At 31.7% G+C, this 24239-nt stretch overlaps 1 protein-coding gene and 1 non-coding gene across 4 annotated transcripts in view; one reads left to right on the top strand and one right to left on the bottom strand.

Annotated features, from left to right (window-relative positions):
• Positions 1-24239, bottom strand: part of LOC123703800 (neural/ectodermal development factor IMP-L2-like) — a 59866-nt gene that overhangs the window by 5505 nt on the left and 30122 nt on the right. Inside the window, exons 1-3 of one of the 3 annotated variants that reach the window (XM_045651957.1) lie at positions 8035-8157; positions 1025-1163; positions 444-604 (exon numbers count right to left, since the gene is read on the bottom strand). In XM_045651957.1, coding sequence (XP_045507913.1) covers positions 444-604; positions 1025-1136 — 273 coding nt within the window. In that variant the 5' untranslated portion in view covers positions 1137-1163; positions 8035-8157. Of the gene's footprint in view, positions 1-443; positions 605-1024; positions 1164-8034; positions 8158-24239 lie in introns of those variants that run through there. The other 2 variants (XM_045651956.1, XM_045651958.1) reach the window with 2 other exon arrangements.
• On the top strand, positions 5991-6063 carry Trnak-uuu. The gene has a single exon. It is a non-coding gene; the product is annotated as a tRNA-Lys (tRNA).

Raw genomic sequence — 24239 nt, 5'->3', positions numbered from 1 at the left:
TACTAATATAGGCAGGGTAAAGATGAAAACTGATAGCTTCATCTAGAGATAGATTGATCGTTTTTAGCTTCATATATTTTGAAATTCGCATTAATTGTGTGTTAATAGACTGTTTTAATAGTTCAGATTGCTATCTAAATTACTATAATAAAAATTTCTTCACAAATATCTAGATGCATAATGCTTATTTAAAAAAAATAATACCTAAAAATAAAAATAACGGATTTTTAGCACATACATAATATGTAAATTAACATTCGCAATCAATTTTTTAAACACCTTGCTCATGAATCAAAAAATTAAAAATAATCGCATCAAAATCCGTAACGTAGTTTTAAAGATTTCAGCATACAAAGGGACATAGGGACAGAGAAAGTTTTTTTATACTATGTAGTGATTATTTAATAGTTATATTATTTATAGTAGAAGGAAGTTATCCATACCTCAGTAACAGGTGCGTCGTTCCTAAACCAATGTACAGATGGCGCTGGCGCAGCGATCGCTTCACAAGTGAGTTCGAGTGTAGTTCCCGCGGTGTGGGATAGCTTGGCCGCGGGTCTTTTTGTTAGGGTTATGAAGCGTTTTGTTTGTTGGCGGGGTACTACTGGAATTGGAAATATTTAATTGATTAAAAATCACTTAAATTGGGTATAATATAGCTGAAAGAAATCAACAACATCACGCTACCCTGAATAGAAGCGAAACATGAATAAAAATTCAGCCAAATTGATGGAAAATTATTGTTTTGACAGCAGACGTTCTGTGGACGTAAACTATCATTTTCTACAATAAACGGTAACTACAGTACCTACAGTCTCATTTTCTGACAAAACGAAATAAGTATTCTATATTAATAGTCAACTAAACAAACGTATGTCTGTTCATAAATATTAATTAATTGAATCATATTTCCTAAAATTATGGCACATAAAAGTGGTAGCGTACAGCCAGTACGATAGGTATTATAAAAACATTATACAATATATTATTAACATTCACTGATATATATTTAATTTATACTCACAATTGCTCTCTATATGATTGTCCATGTCTAATATTTTCATATGTCGATTGATGTTGGATGCGCGCGAGTCGCACAGCAGCGCCACGGCGGCAAATAGCAGAACTTTGTACATTATTGTTGAGATTCTTTGATGAGTTAACTGTAAATAAATATTATATAAATTATTAACTTTTACTATAAATAAATATACATTTTACTGTTCTAAAAGTTATTTTCGGGGTAATATAATATTATGTATGTATTTTTGACACAAAATAAATAGATGGCGCGCGGTGTGTCCGACACATAAAACTGAAAAAATAGAATAAATTCGATCGCTCTGGCGGGTCACGAGTGGCTGAGTTGGTCAGGCATCCGCCCCGGAATGGCGCGAAAGGATGCGGGTGATCGAATTTTTTTTCTATTCTTTATAAATTTATACAAAATAAAAAATTTGATGAATTGTAACTGAAGCGGAGTCTTTAGAGTAGGCTTAATCTGTTTTAATAATATGAAACATTTCAACAAACGCGCGTTCAAACAAACAAAACTCTTCTGCTTTATAATATATAGATGAACTATGGGCAAAATCCGCCCCGTCCGATTAGGGCCCTTCTGGCCTCCTCCACTCAAGCGACAGCCCAAGCCGAGGTTCGAGATCCCCGTCAAGGGGGGACGCCCTTGTGCATGTCGCTACCAGGGTGAACCTTCAGTTCACCCCCGCGTCCGCGTTAAAATGTAAAAGCCCTTCTGGCTAACATTGAGAAACACCTTACAAAAAAAAAAATATGGGCAAAATCGTGCCGGATTGCTAGTTGTCTTAGAAGTGGCAATCTTTTTCAGGATCCGTTCTTTTAGTCACAATAATAAATAGATGCAGATAAAAAATAGGATTATCAGTATTAAAAACAATAGATAAATATCTTTGTAATAAACGATTAAGGATTCACAATTAATTATTCCACATCCATTTTTCACGCATCAGTAATTAAACGTTCATTAACCTTATAATTTTCAACCGACTTCAAAAAAGGAGCTTCTCAATTCGTATAATATGATTTTTTGTTTGTTACCTTAGAACTTTCTACTCTGTGAACTGATTTTCATGACACGTGTGCTCAGCACTCACGCTTTATTTTAATTGAAAGCTGAACTTCCGGTTGGCACCAATAAAACTTTGTCAAGTTATACCCATTTGAAGCGAGTTTAGTTTTTTATGTAGAAAAGAAAAAATATTTTAAAGATCCCGTTTTTTTAGTTGTTGGTATAATTCTCTTTTGGGGCGTCCGTAAATAACGTGAGGTGTTATTAATTTTTGCCGAGACCTCTCCCCAACGTAGGTAAGGTTTGATAAAACTTCAACTACACGTCACGTAATTAATGGACGCCCCCTTTAAAGAAATCTGTACTAAAATTATAAAGCTGAAGAGTTTGTTTGTTTGAGCGCAGGAACTACTGGTCCGATTTTAAAAATTATTTCGGCGTTAGATAGCCCATTTATCGTGGCTATAGGCACTATAGATATATTATGTATACATGCTATGTACATCATCTCGCTAAGACCAACAGGAGCAGAGCAATGCGGGTGAAACCGCGGAGCACAGCTAGTATATTTTAAAGCTCTTGAGGTAATGGTTCCTTTTCACTTTTGATATAAACTTGATCTAAATACACGTGTAGTTATTTATGAGGTCATAAATATGATGCTGTTATAGTTTCCATTTTCTTTACCGTTTCGTCTTTTTTACCGTTATCTATAGTTATACCACAGACTAATAATAATATACTACGTATTAGGTATGTGCGCCGATCGGCGTGGCGCACGCCGCCGGCCGTTTTACTCACGCCGACGCCGCCGATTTTTTTTCCGGCGTCATCGGCGTATATAATTTAAGGGCTGATTTTTCAATCCTTGGTTAAAACTTATCCGTCCAATAAATTATTACACGATAATATTAAAATGTCACCTGTAAACTGTCAAATGCAGGTAATTAGAATACATTTTTGAAATGGATACGTTATTCAACGAATAAATTTTAACCTAGGATTGAAAAATCAGCCCTAAAAATAAAGCACTCTATCTTACACTTATACTTACTTAGTATTTTAAAATATAATAATAATCAATTAACAGGACAAGACTATTCTAGCGAATAGAGCTGATATTGTGGTGGTGGACCGAGCAACTTCTAGGATTTTCTTGGTAGACATCACTATTCCACATGACGACACTCTTGTTGAGGCCGAGTCAGATAAACGGCTCAAATATCTGGATCTGGCGCACGAGGTTGTCGAGATGTGGGACGGTGTGTCTGCCGAGATAATCCCCATAGTTGTGTCCACCAATGGGCTGGTTCCTACCTCCTTAAAACAATATTTAAGGAGGTTGGATTTACCGGTGAAGCCCATGACAGTGGGGATACAGCGGGCAGTCCTGCTGGACAACGCTCGGATAGTCCGTAGGTACCTCACTCAGTCGCCCTAGACTCCGGCCGTCTGGAGTTTTTTTCTTCAGCACCGCCGCGAGGCGAGATACTTGCCCCCCCCCCCCCCCCTCAATAAATTAATAATAAATTGACAATCGCGGCAGCTCTTCTTGATTGCCGTTTCCAAGGAATGTTGGTTGACAAAGACCTTGAGGAAAAAGGGGAAACGAGAGTTTCCTTTATATCTGCTTTGTGCGAGAAACCGTCAGGGAGTCTGATATACAAGAAAAGAAGGCGAATGGGCACAGTGAGATAGTTTCTTTCGCTCTAAGAGAAAAATATAAATGACAAGATTATTTTACCTTTTGTACTTGTTTCTTGCACATGTCATAATTGGCATGTATAATTAATATTATTCTGTCGACTGAAGTAGGACTTAACCGTGACCTTTTAGCCGTAATGGTTAATCCTGCGACTGAAAAAACTCGGTCGCTTGGTGTGCTCGTGGTGGTAACGCTCAATATCGCCCTAACGCAGTTAAACAGCCAAGGATAACTCATAGCAGACTATCCTTCTTTTCCATCCAATAACGAAGTATGTTTCCGTCGAGCATATCCTTGGGGTCACATCCACTAAAATATTTCCAGCATTCGGCCACTATACAATCATCGTTTCTAATACCAGTAGGTACCAGTAGTATACTTCTGGGACAAAGCTTAAAGAAAGTTTGATGAAGATGATGTGGACGGTTGAGTGAGTACTTCCCTATTTTATAATTCCTTGTTTTTTTCTGATTTTGATTGTCGCCATAAAGATTTTTTTGTTAATAATATAATTTAGATTTTATACAATGTGTGATCTCAAATAAACGCCATATTGATGTTATATGGAAATAAATAAGAAATTTAATGGAGATTTAGGCGTATTTTACTCATTTTCCCCATCCACGCCGATTACGCCGATGACGCCGCCGCCGCCGGCAAATTAGATGCTAGACGCCGCCGCCGGTCAAATGAGCATCGGCGCACATGTCTACAGTACGTATACAAGTTATACTATTGGTTATACTATTAACATTGCTAACGGAAATTTGAATTTTGACGTTTGATGAGTTGACCCTATGTTATCTTTAGACTCTCATTAACAAATAATTTTATTTTTGGTGTAAAAGCATTTTCACACAGATTATGGTTAAGTGGATATAATGTTTTAAATAGCTTTTACTATTATAAATAAAAATATATACTTTTTATTGTATTTATTAACTAGGTATATAATATGTATAGTATGTACACCGCCTAAGTTCACCATAGTTATGTCACAGAATACATAATAGTAGCTAAACGCTACAGAACGGACACTCTCCGCCTCCCGCCAAAATTAAACACTTACCTCACCCCGCACGATCAGACATGTTATGGTACCCATTTCCCCGCAAGGACGATAGGTACCAACGACGCGACGTCTTTAGACGAAACGCAACGAAGATTGACAACATTAATCAAATTGACTTAAAGTAATTTTATTATTTTGGATTTGTGATTATCGTTTTTCGTAGAAAATGGTTAGATATTGTGCTGTTTACGGATGTATTTCATCAGAAAAAGGCGATTTTTTTTTACGCTAGTCAAAAATGTGCCAACCAAGGTGCCAACCATAAAGCGTTAACACACACATTTGCAGTCTCTACAGTGTGACTGTCAAAACGATAATTTTGTATGGAGTGTCCGGGGTGTGACTACTATTATAAATTAAAATATATTTTTATTGTATTTATTTACTAGGTATATATGTATAGTATGTACACCGCTTAAGTTCACCATACTCATGTCTAAAATTCTATATTTCCCTTGATATTTCCACAATTTGCACGGCCTAGCCATAGATAATGAATAATATACCTACTGCAATAAGCATTACATACCTATATTTCTGAAAGCTTTTACAAATAATGCGATTTTTGTATAAAATAAAAATTACAATCGAATATCGAATCCAAAACCTCCAAGAACTCACAGATTATGCAAAAACTGGTTAGCAACAAGCAAAAAGTAATAAACATAAACGAAATATTTATTTCCGCGATAGAGACGTCAACTTTTTTTGCGTCTAAATTTTGAGATGCCACGAGCGATGACGTCACAGCCCTTCTAAGAAAGGCCTCCCGCACACCTGTCATGTGTAATAATAATTTTTATGTGATGAAATTGTAATTCGCTTATGTTGGATTATCCTGTGGTATTTTTAAGAGGAAATTTTAGTTTATTATGTCGTGTTTTTATATTGAATTTTAATACAGTAAACCTCGCATTTGCAATCATATTAGTAATACCTATTTTCTAGCACATTTAAAATCATCTTTATTAGTGGAATGTTGTTCTTGTTTGTGTGTCACAAATTATGTAAATTGAAGCTTCATTTGAATTTTCTTTATGCCTACTAATATACTTAAATAAAGAAAAATAAATAATTTAACATTAAAATTTTTCTTAACATCGTGGGTAAAAGTTGAATTCTCTATAAAATAGAAAATAATCGATAAAATGAGCACTTTGCACATGGCCCGGATAGCTCAGTCGGTAGAGCATTGGACTTTTAATCCAAGGGTCCAGGGTTCAAGTCCCTGTTCGGGCGGCTCAACTTTTTTTTCATACATATTAATATTATGCACGGGAATATTTTTAAGTATAAATTTTTTTGATTACAAAAGTGATTTTTTTATGTCATAAAACTATATCATCATAAAAAAAATTCAATTTTTTCTATTTTTTTATTATTTTTGTATGGGAATACATACTTTCTACACTGCATAATATAAAATTACTCATATAACATCAAATATATACATATATGTTTATCGTAGGTATATCATTAAGAACACAACCTCCTATATCAATACATACACAAACCTTATCCGGATCCAAAGGTTGCCTGGCAGAGATCGCTTATACGCGATAAGGCTGTCAACATGTTAATAGGTTAATTTTCGTTTGTTTTATCTGTGTTTGTGTGTGTTAAATAAAGGGTATTGTGTTCATGTTGATAACTTTCTAAAATAAGGTTATTATTTCACATAATTTGTTCATTTTTCATTTATTTTTATAGGTTTTTATAGATAGGTTATTAAATTTTACAACGTGAAAAATTAAATAATGTGACATTTTATTGAAATAAAAATGTTGTAAAGATCTTGCGCATACAAATACCTTTTCATTTCAAACAGCTTATTGTGCGTAAACCTTTTGAAAATTTTATTGAATCGGTTAAAAACACAATAGACCATGGCGCCTATTTTTTGTTGTCGGCCATTTTGGAATTCCTGTTGCAACTTACGAATGAATTACCTAATGCATTTTTCGTTTTGGCGCGAAATTTTTGTTAGGTTATGATTTGTTGCATTTTTGTTAGAGAAATTAATAATTAGCTAGTTTTAGTGTAAAGCGTAATTCTAGATTTTAATTTTATTGTTTTATATACTGATTGATTAGATATTTAAAAGTAGGGTGAGCAGAATTCCATTAGGTGATGATATTTTATACATATATGTAGGTACCTAATGTTTGAAGATTTAAATCCTTTAGAAAATGTATAAAATACTGAATTGAATTTTGAACTTAAGTACAGGTAATACTTGTTCGCTTTACTTTTCATAAAGATAGGATAAAAACTAATACATAGTTATAAATTATAATAAAAAGTAAGTAAAATTATAATTTGAGTATCTATGCCAAATCTATGCTTATTTCTTAGAATAGATATTCAAATTGTAATTTTTATAACAAATACCACATCGCTTTTCATATTTAATTTAATACGTATATCTATGAACTAACTTATTTAAAAATACTTATATTATTATCTAGTGTTTTGTTATTCTCTAACAATATAAAACGTTTTCTTTGGATTAAATCTCAGAAATTTCTGAACTCGGTATCTTTTAAAGAAAAAGCATTTCTTTCAGGGTTTCTAGAAACTTCATTGCTTATAAATATATTTTTTAGTCGTGACTTTTGTTAAACGTGAATAATGTAATTTTTTTGAAATATCACAAAATATATTGTTTTGGAGTTATTTATTTTATAGTCTTAAATACCAACATTTTGCAATACACTCGTTTGCAGTAAATATAATAAAAAATAGATAGTAGTGAATAAATGCAACTACTGAATATTTTTATTTGTTAATACAAGACATAAGTCACGTATACCTACACGTAGAACCTTAATTTCCTACTTTCGCGCTATTATGACGTAAAAACTAAGTCATAGATTTAAATTAGGTACTAAAAAAATATTTAATGACTAGTTATGTTCACGTGATTTTAAATAATTATCGACATCTGTATTGATAAAAATATTTTAAAAAATATTAAAAGCCAAAATGTCAAAAGCCCTAAATTGATAAAGTAATTTCTAAAAAGATTATTACTTACTACAAATATTTTATAAGCCGACTTTAGATAAAAGTATATCTTGTCTATACTATTAGTGCTATTGTTAAATCGCGAATAAATCTTAACACATAAAACAACAAAAAATCGCTTTAAGGCTCACAAATACAACAGAAAAAAACTTCAAATACATTTTAAGTAAAAAAAACACACACCTATTAAAAACCGCAATTCGATTTTTAATTCGCAAATTGCGCGAGCTGTCAAAGCCAGTCAAATTGTTGCGAATAAAAAAAAAGTTACGTTCACTATCACAGGCCACAGAAGAAAAAAAAAACACAATTAAAAAAAAGATATGAGCTGTCAAAATTTAAAAAACTAACACTAAAATGGCGCGCACACACAGGATCATTGTCCGGGACTAAATGGGTGGCAAATGTATAACCATCAGTTATATAGCTGGCTCCTTGAATACCAAATTAAAAAAGTGGACAAGTGTGAGTCGGCAGCGTTGTGTGGGTTCTTACGCTTCTTAGAAAGTATTTGAAATTTGTATGGAAATAGTAAACTATACTTATCTTGTAATAGAGAATTTGGTGTGTAATTTAAAAAATGTATCTACAATTTATAAAGGGTTTATTAGGTAGGGTTTATTACGGTTTAACTTAGAAAAAAAATTAAAATTAAAATTGAAAAAAAAACACGTTTTTATTTAGCAATAAATTTTTTTGATACTAAAATTGATGAAAATTGCATATTGTATAATGACATATAACATAATTCGACAGAGTTACGGTTGAATTAAAATATAATATACAAGCAGTTACGCGTGTTACATTTAGATATCTAATTAATGACTAAAAATAAACTGTTGCTATGTATTTTTGCATTTTTTTACTTAAATAACGTTAAATTATTATTTAAAATTAGTTTATTTTTAGTTTATTTTTGTTTATGAGGTCACTAGATAATCATAAAATCTATTAAGTATACTTTTATTAGGAAAAAAACCATGATTTTTTAAACAATGCAACAGAAATTGTTCAGGTACTTTTATAGTTCTAATAAATTTAAAATAAGCATAACTAAATTAATTATAATTTTTGTTTGCATTATTGAACCCTAAAAACGCACGAATCAAAAGGCGTGAAACTTCAGCAGTTATACTTTTTAGCTTTATTTGATCATCTATATTTTACTTCTTGTCTTGTCTTGTTGAAGCCTTGAGTTCGATTTTTGATAGTAAAATAATAAAATTAATAGAGATTATTAAACCACATCTAGTTATTGCATTATATACAAATAGAAAAAAAAACATACATTCACAATAACAACAACTTTTAAAGTAAAAAAAAAAATCAGGGTTATCAAGAAAAATAATAAACTGGATTCAAAAAATTGAGTAAAAAATAACATAGCATTCAAAACATCACGTTATTGTTACATGCAAAAACAAAAAAAAAATATGTACAGAAAAAAATCTATTTGAAAAACTAAATTAAAATTTAGAAACGTAGGTATCTAAATCATAAGCTGTGATACATAGAGCTTAAATACATTAAAAACATATATTTTTTCTGTGTCAAAAACAATTCTAGCGAAACATCCAAATACATAAAATGGCAATTATGATGGTAAAAATAATTTCATATGCACTATAAAATCTATATTTTTGAAACTGTAAAAGTTAAAACTTACTTTCATAAAAGTGTGACCTTCCAAGATCATTTGAAAAGTTGACATGAGTAAAAATGTTTTATGTTTGAATTAATACAAGAAAAATGGGAACATGCAAATTTATAAAAAAGAAGACTTTCTTTTTTCGAAGCTGAAGCTACTTTTTCCTGTTTAGTGTTTTCTCTTGAATTTAAGCCCTTTAGGGGAAAAAAATAAAAATCCATTAATCTAGTTAGGTAGACCTAAATTATTCGTAGTAACCTATATTATTAGGTATAAGAAATAAGTTCATTATTTTGTCACTAGATGTCACTATCAGCATCGGTAGATTTTAACACAATAATTTCATTTATTTTCAGGTACGTTGTTTTTGATGATTAAAAAAAATTAGAGGTATTATAAATGTATGATATTTTCACTTAATTTAAACTAGCGGTCCGCCCCGGCTTTGTTCGTGGTACTTAGTAACATTTATTTCGCAATAATGTTCCTATGTTCTTTCTCAGGTTCTAAAGATTCTACCTATGTGCCAAATATCATCAAAATCGGTTGAGAGGTTTAAGCGGGAAAGCTTAGCAGACAGATAGACAGAGTTACTTTCGCATTTATAATAAGTATTAGTAGAGTCAATTGTCAAGTCGCTTTATCTAAAACTTAAAATTATTGTAATAAAAGCTTCATCAAAGCTACAGGAATAAAAATCGGTGCTGAACAGACTGACAGACGTGTGATTATAATATGGTCTTTTTATTTATGGAGTTTCTTGCCGGTTCTTCTCCATAGATAGGTACTGCTTTCCTAATCGGTGGCAAATGTTAAAAATATGTAACGATCATTCGAAAGTGCTTCTAAAAGAAGTCTAATTGAATAAATAAATGTTTGAGTTTGAGTTTTGAGTTTATCTCATAGTAGTGTTTAGCTACTATTATGTATTCTGTGCTCATAGTCCAAATTTATTGCGATTTAGAGTTATAACTATAAATCATCTTTTGCGCATCAACAGATTTTTCTAGAAGATATTAAATATATTTAAATCAATGCCGAGATTGAAGATGCGCAGACGCCTGAATGTTGTAAATAATAATTTTTCTCTTGTCTCTAAAATACCTAACTACTTGTAATTCATATATTTTGAGGTTATGTTAAAAAGCGCGGGAATCGCCATATTTTTTTGTGTCTAATTTTTTTGTATGTGGAACAAAATCGATTTTTCTTTTGTTGCGTTTTTTTTTATCGATAAAAATAAATTTTTGGAGATTTTATGTATGAATAAAGGAAAATTATAATTTATATTGGTATTGGCAATTATTATTTATTAATAACTAGATTACCGCCCGCGGCTTCGCTCGCTTTGTCTAAAACCTAATAAATTATATACTAAAACCTTCCTCTTGAATCACTCTATCTATTAAAAAAACCGCATCAAAATCCGTTGGGTACTTTTAAAGATTTAAGCATACAAAGGGACATAGGGACAGAGAAAGCGACTTTGTTTTATACTATGTAGTGAGTTTATTTAAATAAATGAATAAATAAGAAATATAATGCGGTAAATTTCTATTATAACTACTATAAACTACTACCTATTTCTATCTTCAGTTATCTTTTTCCGTATCTTTTTATCAATGAAAACTGAAAAGTCATTGTAACAGATACGTTTATTTAAAATAAATCATTGAAATTCGCAAGGAGGTTAACAATAATAGGTAAACATGAATTTTACAGCTGGCGTTGCATTTAAATTCATCATTTTATATTCAGCAAGTCTGGATATTACCGAAGACTTACCGGAAATGGTTATTTGTACGTCATTTATGTTTTATGAAATATATTATATGATTTTGGGCGTGGCATGGTTGTAGGTTAAGCAACGTAGAGCGCGGTCAGTTTATTGATGGGTGCCCACTTTTTCTTCAGTTGACACAGGATTCGTATTGAGTCATCTACCTATGTGTTTACTTAAGTAGTTATTTAAGAACCTATGGGTTTCAACTGACTAAAAAAAGAGGCTATTATTATAATTATGACTGCTAGTGTCAATAGCTAACTGCGTTCTTGCTAAAAAATATTATAAAATATGTAAATATGCAATGTATGATCACCCGAAAAAACTTAAAACTCCATAAAACATAGAGACAATGAACAAAAAACACTTCAGACAACGCAAATTTGACTTACGAAAATGTCGGAAAAATATGACTGTAACTGTATTGAACAAAGGAATTTTCCCCGAAAAGCCATCTGTCAATTGACATATGAAAGTCAAATGAAGTTAGAGGCCTTCGCTTCCCTCTGTGGGCCTCTGGGAACAAGGTTACTACGCACATAATAATATGCGGTAAGACCTAAGACATCTGGTGATGGTATCATCATCACAATAAGGATAGGTTAATTCAAATGGGTATGCATTGGTGATGAAGGAAGTATATAAGATGATTTTGTCCGCGTGGTCAAAGAAAACTACCGGGAAATGATAGTTTCAAATCACCGCAGTAAAAAGTAGATACATGCTCCAAAGTAGATACATGCTCATTTAAAAATAAATACTTAACGTCAGTTAGGTAGGTATATGATATTGCCTATTGGATAATAATTTATAATGACAGAAGAGAAAAAAAAACAAAGGATAAAGTTAAGAAAAACATAGATAGTGTGACATAACTAGGTGTTTAAAACTAGTTTGAGCTAGTCGAAGCTATACGGGTAGTTCATTCTAAAGTTAACCAATAATAGGTTTAGGTACCAATTATTCTAGAAATAACTGTACATTTGGACTGCGTAAAAAAACCGGAACGCATCTAGTTATCAGTTTAGTACAAGCTAAAAGTCGCATCAAAATTGTAAGTGTTAATTTGCAATACAAACAATAACAACTGACAGACGAATTACAACTAGAGCAAGAAAAAAATATTGAAAAAGTCATGGGATAGGCGATGAAAGTAAAAATAATGCTAATTCTGTATTAAGAAGAGAAATCACGTTTGTTGAACGCATTTAGATTTTAAATGATAAGGGTCACGTGGGGAAAGACAATTTGTAAAGATTTTTGATACTAAGATAATACATTGAAAGAACTGAGATAATAAATACATTATTAATAATACGGTAATTCCCCGTCTAAACAATGCTTATATCTATAACGTAGTTGATAAAATTGTGACAACAAAAACTGAGTTTTGATGATGACAAATTAGTTTTCTGTCATAGATTCGCAGGGATTGACTCATTGACTCATCAGAACTCATAATAAGAATTCTATATTATAATACACTATATATACCACAACAGTTTGTGTATTGTAAGATGTAACTTTCCAAAATTATTTAAAAAATGTGGTAGTGAATATTCAAAAACTGATAACCTTAATGTTTTATGATGAGCGCAAGCAAAGAAAGGATATAAACAACTATTTATTATAAAAAATAACGTTGTATAAGAACAAAAAACCAAAATAAAGCCTATATAGAATAAAACTTGTACACTCTATGAGTAATCTTAAAAGATTGACAGCTCCCATGTTTTTTTATATATGTGAACTAAGATATCACGCAGGATATAAGAAAAAAATGGCCAAGTGCGAGTCAATGACAAAAAAGTATATTGAATGATTATAATGACAAAATTAAATAAACATAAATACGCACAAACTTGCATATCATGTTTTATCACGATTAATTTGCATAACGTAATTTATCATAATTAATTATAGATGCATTACAAGGAAATTGATATTTGGAATATTGTATGATGTATCGATATCAATTATTTAAAACCAACTGTGCCCCGCGGGTTTGCTCCAATCCTATTGGTCTTAGCGTGATGATATATAGCCTATAGCCTTCATCGATAATTGGACTATCTAACACAGAAAGAATTTTTCAAATCGGACCAGTAGTTCCTGAGATTATTCCGTTCAAGCCAACAAACAAACTCTTCAACTTTATAATATTCGTATAAATTAATCTTATCTCTGATTATGCACACTTGATATTAAATGCAACCATTCAAGCGGGGCTTACACGAATTGTTATTTATCAGTCCATTCATGTATCGATAGTGAAATTCATCTCAAAATCACGTATGCTCTTATATAAGTTTCTGAGTATTCCCCGTTTATTATCCTACTAATATTATAAATGCGAGGATGCGTGTGTGCGTGTTTGTTACTCTTTCACGCAAATACTACTGAACCGATTACAATGAAAATTAGCACACATATAGAGGGTTACTCGGATTAACACATAGGATAGGTTTTATCCCGGAAATCCCACGGGAACGGGAACTATGCGGGTTTTTCTTTGAAAACGCGGGCGAGGCCGCGGGCGGAAATCTAGTTCTCCAATAATTTTGCACTACATATATTTTGAAATTCATCAAATATCCTTGACCGTTGAGTACCTATGCAACTGATAATGTCGTAATGTAATGTTCAATGTATGAAACTTCAAGGATCAGTTCACGTGTAAGCTTATACCATTACTTTCAAATGTAGTTTATCCTTATTGGGTGATGATTTATGTTTACTAAGGGCTGATTTTTCAATCCTTGGTTAAAACTTATTCATTGAATAACGTATTAAACTACCATTTCAAAAATATATTCTAATTATTGTCCGTATATGACAGTTTACAGGTGACATTTTAAAATGTTCGTATAATACTTTATTGGACGGATAAATTTTAACCAAGGATTGAAAAATCGGCCCTAAATACAATTCTAGTGATCGTTATTTACATACAATTGTATGAATTTAAAAGGTATGTCACTGTTGAAGCACTTATAAAGTAAACGACCAATTACCGATCCTTGAGGTACACCCTAATTGTTCTATGGCATTAAATTATGTAATGTAATATTATGTTGTTTTCTGTTTTATAATATATGCGTTACTTATATATTTATTATGCTAGTACGCAGTCCTTTTATGTGCTATTTTAGTAGCCGATTTTACAATTCTAATTTCTATTAGTACCTAATACCAAAAATAACAAGAAATTGTAATTCTTCAACTAAAAAAATAATCATTGATTTTTATATAGTCACTAAAGAATAGCTTAATCATTTTGTATCTCCTGTCTCTTACTTTCTATAAATAAAAGGAAACTTTTAAATTCGACATGACTTGCAATTTTACGATAGTCTATTATCCTGACTTCATGCCAACTGTCAAACGCGTGAAGTTTTTTTTGGCGTCATTTTATTAACTTTCCTCCATCCCTATTGGCTATTTGTAAAATACGTAAGCTCTCATTGGTCTTTACAATTTAAAATTTCGTCTAGTTATGAAATTCTCATATGTTTACGATTTACTGAATAAATTGAAACGTAGACGTAGACGGCTTAGATTACAAAATAAAAGACAGATGGAGCATGACAACCGCCCGTCGCCCTTGTCAAAGAAAATACGAAATCAAAAACAAATACGTCGCTGCACCAGTGCTATAGCGCATATAGTGTCATGCAATACGTCAAAAAGGGTTTGCAATTTTAGTAAAAAAATGCCGTCTTGTGATAATAAAACGCTGTAAAATTTGTTCCCGAAAACAAAAAAAAAAAGATAAAACATCGTTTCACAGGTTTTCTGTAGATTATTTGGCTGATTTATTTCTTTTACGAATAATAATTTTACAGATATGAAGGAATACAAAACTTCAACGTATGTTGCCAGTATTTTGAAAATGAATCTGCCATTTTTATTGGTAAAACGGTAAAATGGTTAAAAGATCTTCAGGGTGATGCTGTTGGATTTTTCGATCGTGAATGTGATTATTTGTATAGTGCACTAAAGGTTCATGATAATTATTAGATTATTTTAATAAGCATAATACATTATTTTGTTACTTTTATAAAGCTTAAAAACGTCATAGTCGTTTTCGCTAGCGATTTAATTTATATGAACTCCATGATGGATATGATAAAAATAAAATGTCCCGTATTCTCGACTAAAAACTACCGCTATTCGTATTCATATATTATGAAAAATAAAAAATAATATAATTATTAAAGTTAATATTGAAACTTTTTTTATGTAATTTATTTAATAAAAAATTGAATACAATTATTTTGTCCATATATAACTTTAGTAGGCAGGTACTTTATGTAATAAAAGAATTTAAATAAAAATTAAGACTTGACTTCTCATTTATGTATATAGCCTACGTCACTACCGCCACTAACATAATAATTCAGATCATTGCAATGAAACCTCACAACTCAAAATCGGTCCAACGGTTTATACTGCAGGGCGTGTCAAAGAAATATTATACACACATACATAAACTCGAAAAACATAACCCTCTTTTTTGGTTTGGAAAAATTTGGGAAATATTTCAATATCTGGCAACATTACACGCACACAGAAGCACCGTGTACGTACAGTGCAGCGGCGAAATGACAGCACACATAGCTTTATTGAAAATGACGATAAATTATTCGGTTTAGTTCGGCAACGCTCCATCTGTACTTTATTTTGTAATCTAAGGTAGACGGTTACACAATACATGCAAAATAGGCAAAAAATTTATAGAATTTTAATGATATTCTTTCAGCACCATATTTTGTCACGGTAAATTATGTAACTTTCCACGCATTTAAGAGATTAAGAAATAAAAAAACGTATTCGGTTTTGAGCGTTTCGAACTCTGAAGTTTGCTTTTGACACACTCACATCAATGTTTATTATATTATTAATGCCGGCTACTCACGTACATGCCGGGGCGAATGGTCAGCGGTCGGAGCAATTTCAGTCGTACTCTAAATTGCCCCTGCTTGCCTATACACATCACAATCAAGGAGCCAATTAAAGGTCCAAAAATATTGCCCCTGCTGCAGGTACGTGTAACCGGTCTTAAGGTTATGGTCAAATTTGGACCACGGGTGATCAATAGGAGAAATAGATACGTTGCTGTTCTAGACAGAATATTTCAAGTTCTAACTATATCGTGACTAAGATCACGTAAGCCTATACGTCATTCATCACTCATCATCTAAACTAGATTATGTGATCTATTGAAGCTATTAATTCATCCCGTTTCTATGTTTTAAACTCCTTTTCCTCATTTTTGTGTTAAATTTTTTATATTCATCATATCTAATGTATAAAATCCCCAGATGTTTGTTACTTTTCTACACAAAAATGTAATATGTATGCAATTTAGTACAGAAATAGTTTTATGTTTAAACAGATTTGTACTGACTGCTGTGCAAAATGCTACAATGCTGCCTTTTTCAGGTAACATACGAAAAAGTTTGTATATATTATAAAACGAAGTCGCTCGCCGCCGTCTGTGCATCTGTATGCTTAGATCTTTAAAAAATGTATATATTTATACGAGTAGGTGTTATACCTACTCCTGAGTGATAAGTTACTGCCAGAACAAAGTTTGCTGAGTCAGATATTAGTGGAAAATACTTATGAAAAATCGGGTACCTACTAGATCGGGTAATAGATATTCTCCAGACATTTTCTATATTAGATAATTGTATAATAAATAGCCCATAAAATCTTTCAACAGCGCAAGAGCATTTTCAGTCTAAACAAAGGTAGGTATTTATGAATCTTTGTTTTCTTAAAAGAATATGGTTTACCTGCGTTGAAAGAAACGTAAGCAAATATATCAGAAATATTTATGTACTTTTAGGAGGTTGAACTCATCTTTATATTACATACTCGACTCATTTTTTTATAATCTACGCTGATAATATGTTAAATTAAATTGATAATTTTCTCGTGTGCATGTTGATTAATAACGTATCGGTTATTGTAAGTAAAGCGTTTGTTCCAATATTTTTGTATGTGATATAGTTACTGCTTATTGCCAATTGGATGCACAGATATTGATGCAGTTTTTCTAATCGAATTATGTGATAGGAGGGATATTATTTATAGAAAATATAAGCTGTCAACTCTAACTATCAAAAATTTATTTCATATTGGTAATTTTGGTTATACGAGTAGATGTTTAGTTACACTAGCATTTTCTATACTATATAAGATTTTTATAAATAGAATGGTTGAGTATGGAATTTTAAAATGAATGGAAATTTACGAAAACGTTGTACCTATGCAATTAATTTTAGTACAGGATGAGATAAATGGGATATTTAATTATTTTACTATTAATTTATTGGATCGGTTGCAGATTCTCTATTGTTGAAATGAACCACGTTGTTTATAACGTGTTTAGACAATCATTTTGGGGTTCCGTAAGCGTGTGTAAAGCCTGGAAAATATCATTAAATTCAATTTAAATGATATATCAATAACTAGAATTCCGCCCGCGGCTTCGCCCGCGTTTGCAAAGGAAAACCCGCATAGTTCCCGTTCCCGTGGGATTTTCGGGATAAAAACTATCCTATGTGTTCATCCAAGTTACCCTCTATATGTGTGCTAAATTTCATTGTAATCGGTTCAGTAGTTTTTACGTGAAAGAGTAACAAACATCCATACATCCATACATCCATACTTACAAACTTTCGCCTTTATAATATACTAGCTTTCCGCCTGCGGCTTCGCCCGCCTTTTTAAAAGAAAATCCGCATAGTTCCCGTTCCCGTGGGATTTCCGGGATAAAACCTAGCCTATCTATGTTACTCGTGGATAATGTAGCTTTCGAATGGTGAAAGAATTTTTAAAATCGGTCCAGTAGTTTATGAGCCTATTCATTACAATCAAACAAAGAAACAAACAAACTTTTCCTCTTCATAATATTAGATATTTTCAAAATAACCAAGGGAAAGACTTTATAATAAGGCCTACCTTATCCCGCCCTTTCGAAGAAACTGAAGGGCAGGTAAACCCTTGGCGTAACTTGTCGATAAAAAGTGACAAGACATTGTTATGTGGAAGATAATGGACTTTGTTTCCATTGTTACATGGTAACAGAATTTCTAAATTTTATTCTATAAGTAAGTTTCTTTATTTTGCTACTAATCTATTTAAATATAAATGAAACCCGTTTTCCTTGGTCACGGCATCACGTGAACGGTTGGACCGATTTCGATAATTCTTTTTAAGCTATTGCATAGCTTCTATCGCGGGCCTTGAGCGCGGGGACCGAATCCAGAAATTCCGTAACGAAAAAACCTCACGCTCCCCACTCCGACGGGCACGGAGGTGTGGCTTGAAGGCATAGCATCACTGCATCAATAGCTTTACCACGGCAGTCCCCGAGTGCCACACGTCTTTTTTTTATATTCCTTGAAGTACGAGGATCTTATGTAGAGAAAACATAAATATGTACCACGGGCGAAGCCAGGGCGGACCGTTAGTTTCTGATAAAAATGTAAACTTACAGTATACTTTGGAAGCAATATAACTTTTATACACGTAAAAAATATAATTTATTTCCCCTATTAATGAATTAATTATTTTTCTATATAGTTTAGGCAGTGTGTTGAAATGTCGTTTAGTTTTTTTTTTGTAGTTATATGAAGAAACATAAGTATTTAAATAATGCTTTATGAAGTTCAAGATAGCTTGTTTTTATGTATAGGACATAGGTACATATTTCTCATTTCTTTCAAGCAAATAAGCTTCACCTGTATGTTTGTATGTAAGCGACTCCTTTAGGCTCGATTTTAATACACTTTTAACAGAAAGTTTTAGTTTAAACTTTGTATAGGTACTTATAAAAACAAGACAATAATTTCATGAGTTTGTCTTAGTAAAGCGTGTTTATTTTTATTTATTTAATTTTATTTATTACTCACGAAATACGGAAATTACTGAGAAAATATAAAAAGCATCTTGAAAGGTCAGAAAAATATTATACATAGTTTATAAAAATGTCGTTGTATAATGGAAACTTTTTAACGTCCATGTTACGTGACCCACTGCACGGACAGACTAAAAGACGACTGTTCATTATACAAACAATAATAAACCATACTACCAAGCTTTAAAGATCAAAATTCAATAAACGAAAATATTCTCAAAGTCCCGAAAGCTATTCTACGCGTACCGAGAAAATCGAACTCTATGCTGAACTGATAAGGACTGAAATAGCTTGCATACGTTTTAGCATGCAAGCATAAAATGAATGTAAAATAAACTCTATCTCATTGCGATAAGGATCAAAATGTGGGGTGGCAATAATTTTAACTTGCATAGGATTTTCCCCAATGCATTTAGATCGACTCGATAAAATCTCTTGAGAAGTGACTCATTTTCTGTTTGATCTTTTAATTTGTATTGCTATGGCAATGGAGATTGGTTATGGAATCGTATGACGGTTTAAATTGCTTTTAAATTGAAGGTAAAGTTTAACTGACTATCAAAATTGAATTAATTTTTATGCAGTTAAATGACTGGACGGAAAATTACAAGAATAGCCTTTGGTTTAAAAGGAACCGGTATTATTTTTATATCTGTTCTTTACAAAAAATGTAGTTTGTTTTTCATATGAGTAGGCAGATAATAATTAGCTAACGAGAAGCTTGTTATTTTTTGCTTTTTTTACGTTTTATAAAATTGTTGGTATTTAGTACAAGTTTTATTGTCTTAGGTACTTACTTTGATTATGTTATTACTCTTGATGCAACGAACCTTAGAATTATTTTAGTGTAAACAGGCGTAGAGCATTCTTTCGTTGTTCTTAGCGCGCTCGAAAAGATTCTATGCTATGTTCTAATACTGAACAACACTGAACACGAGTTTTCGTTTACACTAAAAGATCACGAAAGAATGCTCTTGCTCTAGCTCTATGTTAGTTGTTATAATTCACCGAAGGTTGTTACGAATCGGACACTTCGCCCTCTTTTTATAAGTATTTGTGAAATTTGACTGATTTCTGAACCATATTTTATATACCAGTGTCCTCGTGTATAAAATCACATAGTTCAGGTTGAAAAATAAAGTTGATTGTAATTATTTATTTCTGATATACCAAATTGTAGTTTATTGTTAAATATATCCGGGTAATAAATTATTTAATCTAATATTTGTCATCGTAATACAACGATAAAGTTTATAAGTAACCAGATCACAATTGAAAACTATCATTTAACGTACCTATATTTATTTATGAATTGTATTTTATTTTATTTACCGTCTAACTACTACTTTTTGTAAAAAATACGTAATTTAGTTTTTGAAAGACAATAAGCGATCATTATCATAGAATTATAATAAAAAATTATCCATAAACTTATTTCTTTCCTACTCTTTAGATTTAAAACCTTAATATACAGGGTTACTTGTAAAACACCAGCAACCTCGCAGAATAAGATAGCTAACATCATAAGTAACAACATTTGTTCTACGACTTTTGATAATTTGTTACATTTTATTTTCATACAAAAATAAATATTCATTTTATTTTCCGTTTGAATATTTTAAACTCTACGCGCATTCCAAAAATTACGTAAAAAAGAAGCGAACGGGAGGGGAAAGGGGGCGTCGCGTCGTCCTTTCGATAATGAATAGAACATAGACTTACAAATGTTAGGAGAGTACAATAAAAGCTTAAAAAATCATTTAAAAATAATTTATTGCGTTATGACAAAATTCGTAGATCAAATGTTGTTACTTATGATGTTAGCTATCTTGTCCTGCGAGGTTGCTGGTGTTTTACAAATAACCCTGTATATTAATCATATTATATATTTTTCCTTATAAGTTTTTCGTGTATTTTAAAATATTTCTGCATTCATTCTATTTATTATTCGGGGGTGTGTCTGCATCAATTTATTCAGTACGTGACGGTATTTTACAATTTATTGCGTCATACTCGGAGCCGACACAGGTAACCACGCGTTTCCTCAATCCGCTAGAGACAGTATAGTTTTAGTACTTTTAGGGACTGTTTCAGGTGTTTTAATTTTTTAAATATTTTGAATAGAAAGGTTTCAGTTTTTGTTTGTTTTAAATTAGTATTATAAATATTCAACTTTTAAGGTGTTTGTTAGATTTTTCACATTTGCCATTAGTCAGCAATATCATCACTGAGTAACATAGGATAATTTTTTTGTAACCAACTTAGATGTACCGAGAAAAGCGATTTTATTTATGTTTTTACTTTGTGTGATTTTAAATGAATATACGCAAAATTATTATACTTATTTATATGTATTGTTGCTGTTTGGATGCTTCTATACATTTTACCACCAGAGAAGATAATGTACTTCCCATATTGATACTGGAAATACATCCAAATTACCTGTAACAGAAAAAATACAATTTAGAAATCTTCACTCCACTTAGCTATTTGAAGAGCCGATAAGTCCTTCAAGTACCCTACTATCATAGTATGGCAATACCGCTTTTATTATCTGATAAAACAAAGTACAATAGAAATTGTAATGTCATTATACTAATACTTTGATCTAATGATATTATGTGCAGTGTATTTCGCAACTCGCTGATAACAAAGTTCTCATATCAGTTGATTTTCTTTTTTATGGAAAATGTACCTCTCTTATCTAAGAATGTCACATTGATTAATATTTTAATGTCATGTATTTTTACGCATGTGTTAATGTCTTTATTAGTGCAAAGGAAGATTTATTTGCGTGTAAATTACTATCATATTTTGTACCCAAAAAACATTATATTATGTAGATAGCTAAATCGATGCGTGATGATCCATGCGACTACTTATAGATAAATTATATTATTTTGAGACATTTGCATATTTTGTGGATACGGATAAACATAAATAATTTATTATTAGATGACTCGGTAACGGTGAAGGAAAACATCGTAAGTGAAACCGACATGTCGAAAAATCAAATCCGCCAACCTGTACTTGGCCAGCGTGGTGGATTATGGCCTGTACCCTCATAGGAGGCCCGTGTCCCGGCAGTGGGAACGTATATGGGCTGATGATGATGATGATGAATATATTATATAGATGATCATTTTATTTACTTGTGTGACGAGGTGATAAAAGTATCTAGTTCGAATTATTAAGGTGTAAGTTTTATAAACTAGACTTCCTGAGTTTCTTCAGGAGGAGACATATAATCAAAAAGCATATCTTTTGACTGTATCAGCAGGATAAGTATCACCTTATATCTACTATCAGTCGTAGTATTTCATCCGCCGGATTTAAAGCGAGATCTACTTAAAGCATTGATAGTATAAAAAAAAAACAAATAAATTATCTGTGCCTAATTGTCATGTGTTTTGCACGCCAGTGCTAAGACACACGAATGAACCAAATCAAAGGTCGTTTACTATAATGCGAAATAATTATAAGCCTATTCTTATATCATGCCTATTTCACGCGTACTCTATTTGATAAAGCTATAAAACTTATACCAGTCAATGTACTGATATCATATCTAGTGTGATTAGAATGGGTTAGAAATGATAATTTACAACGCACCTGGATATTTAATGGTGGTCTATGTCTTCTTCGTGTAACTATTTAAATTTCATGGAATATGAGGTTCATTTATTATGATAATAATATTATTAAGTGCGAAATTGCACCGGGTGCAACTGTCACTGTGCTCATTCATACATATAACATGCAAAAATTAAGTACATGAGTGTACCATATTGTATTTTTGCATTAAATAATTGATTGCAGTTGATAATTTTCTGGTACTTTTTACACCAGTACTTTACAAGATATAAAAATAAATAAATATAAACCAATAAGTACCACTGTAAATGTAGTATGGTAAGTGCATATTAAAATTAGCACATTTTCTCGTGTACAAAAAGGTGTAAAATAATCTGTTCTTCCGGGCTTGCGGCCAGCCCAGAACTTTAGATAGTGTGATAACGTATTGATAACAGTCTCGTACGATTTACTGTTCAAATAGATAATGAATGTACTTATATACATTTTAAAAGGAAATCAAAGATACTTAAATGTTTTGCGATGGTAGGTCTGGTTAAGTAAATACTTCGGTCTTCGTGTTGAAGATCAACATAATGCAAATTGAACGGCAAAGGCAATAATGACTGTTATATGAGATAAATTAATTTTGTAAGATAGCGTTTTATAATCATGTAAGTGTCGTAGATAAGTAAAGCTTGGCGTGGTTTTCAAAACGAATGTTTTAATTTAATACGATTTAAAATGTACTCAACGATGTTTTTATTAATTGCCTGTATTATTGCATCTTCATATTTTTTCTTTTTCGACCGAAAAGCTATGCGTAAAATATTTGTAGTATAAACCGTTACTAGGCTATCACAGTTCACTGGTAATTCAATTTTTTTTAATATACTTATAACGATTTTTTGGAATTCCTTAAAAATTCATTACTTTTTCACTACGTAAAGAATCTCTACAAAACAACAGTCCCATTCGTCCCACAAAACCCTTACAAATGGTCACCCTACCCCATTCATGCTTCCCCGAAGCGATACGTCATAGATAACAGAAGACCCGTGGAATGTCCACGTGGTGACACTTTAGTGCGGGCCCTACGTTTTTTTGTAACTATTGCGTCATACCATTTCGGTGAAAAAGTCTATACTTTTTATTGACCACGTGCTTTTTAGGGACAATTTTTACTTGAATTTACCTACTCGATTTTCGTTTATTAAAAAAATAATAAAAATTCTTTTTTGACAACAGTTTTACATTTTGAAATACTGTGAAGTCTCTGACTCCCAAACTAGGTAAAAACCTGTATGTCAGGAGTCAGATTAGTCAGTTTATTAAAAACTAGACTTGCCTTCCTTATATTATAGATTTAGCGAGACTAATGAACAGAAAAAAGTTTTCGGTTACATAATATTTCAAGTATTATATGACGAAATTACTAATTATATTAATTACTC

This window comes from Colias croceus, chromosome 27, assembly GCF_905220415.1.
Source record: "Colias croceus chromosome 27, ilColCroc2.1".
Taxonomy (NCBI): domain Eukaryota; kingdom Metazoa; phylum Arthropoda; class Insecta; order Lepidoptera; family Pieridae; genus Colias; species Colias croceus.
This window is presented reverse-complemented; position numbering and strand designations above follow the sequence as displayed.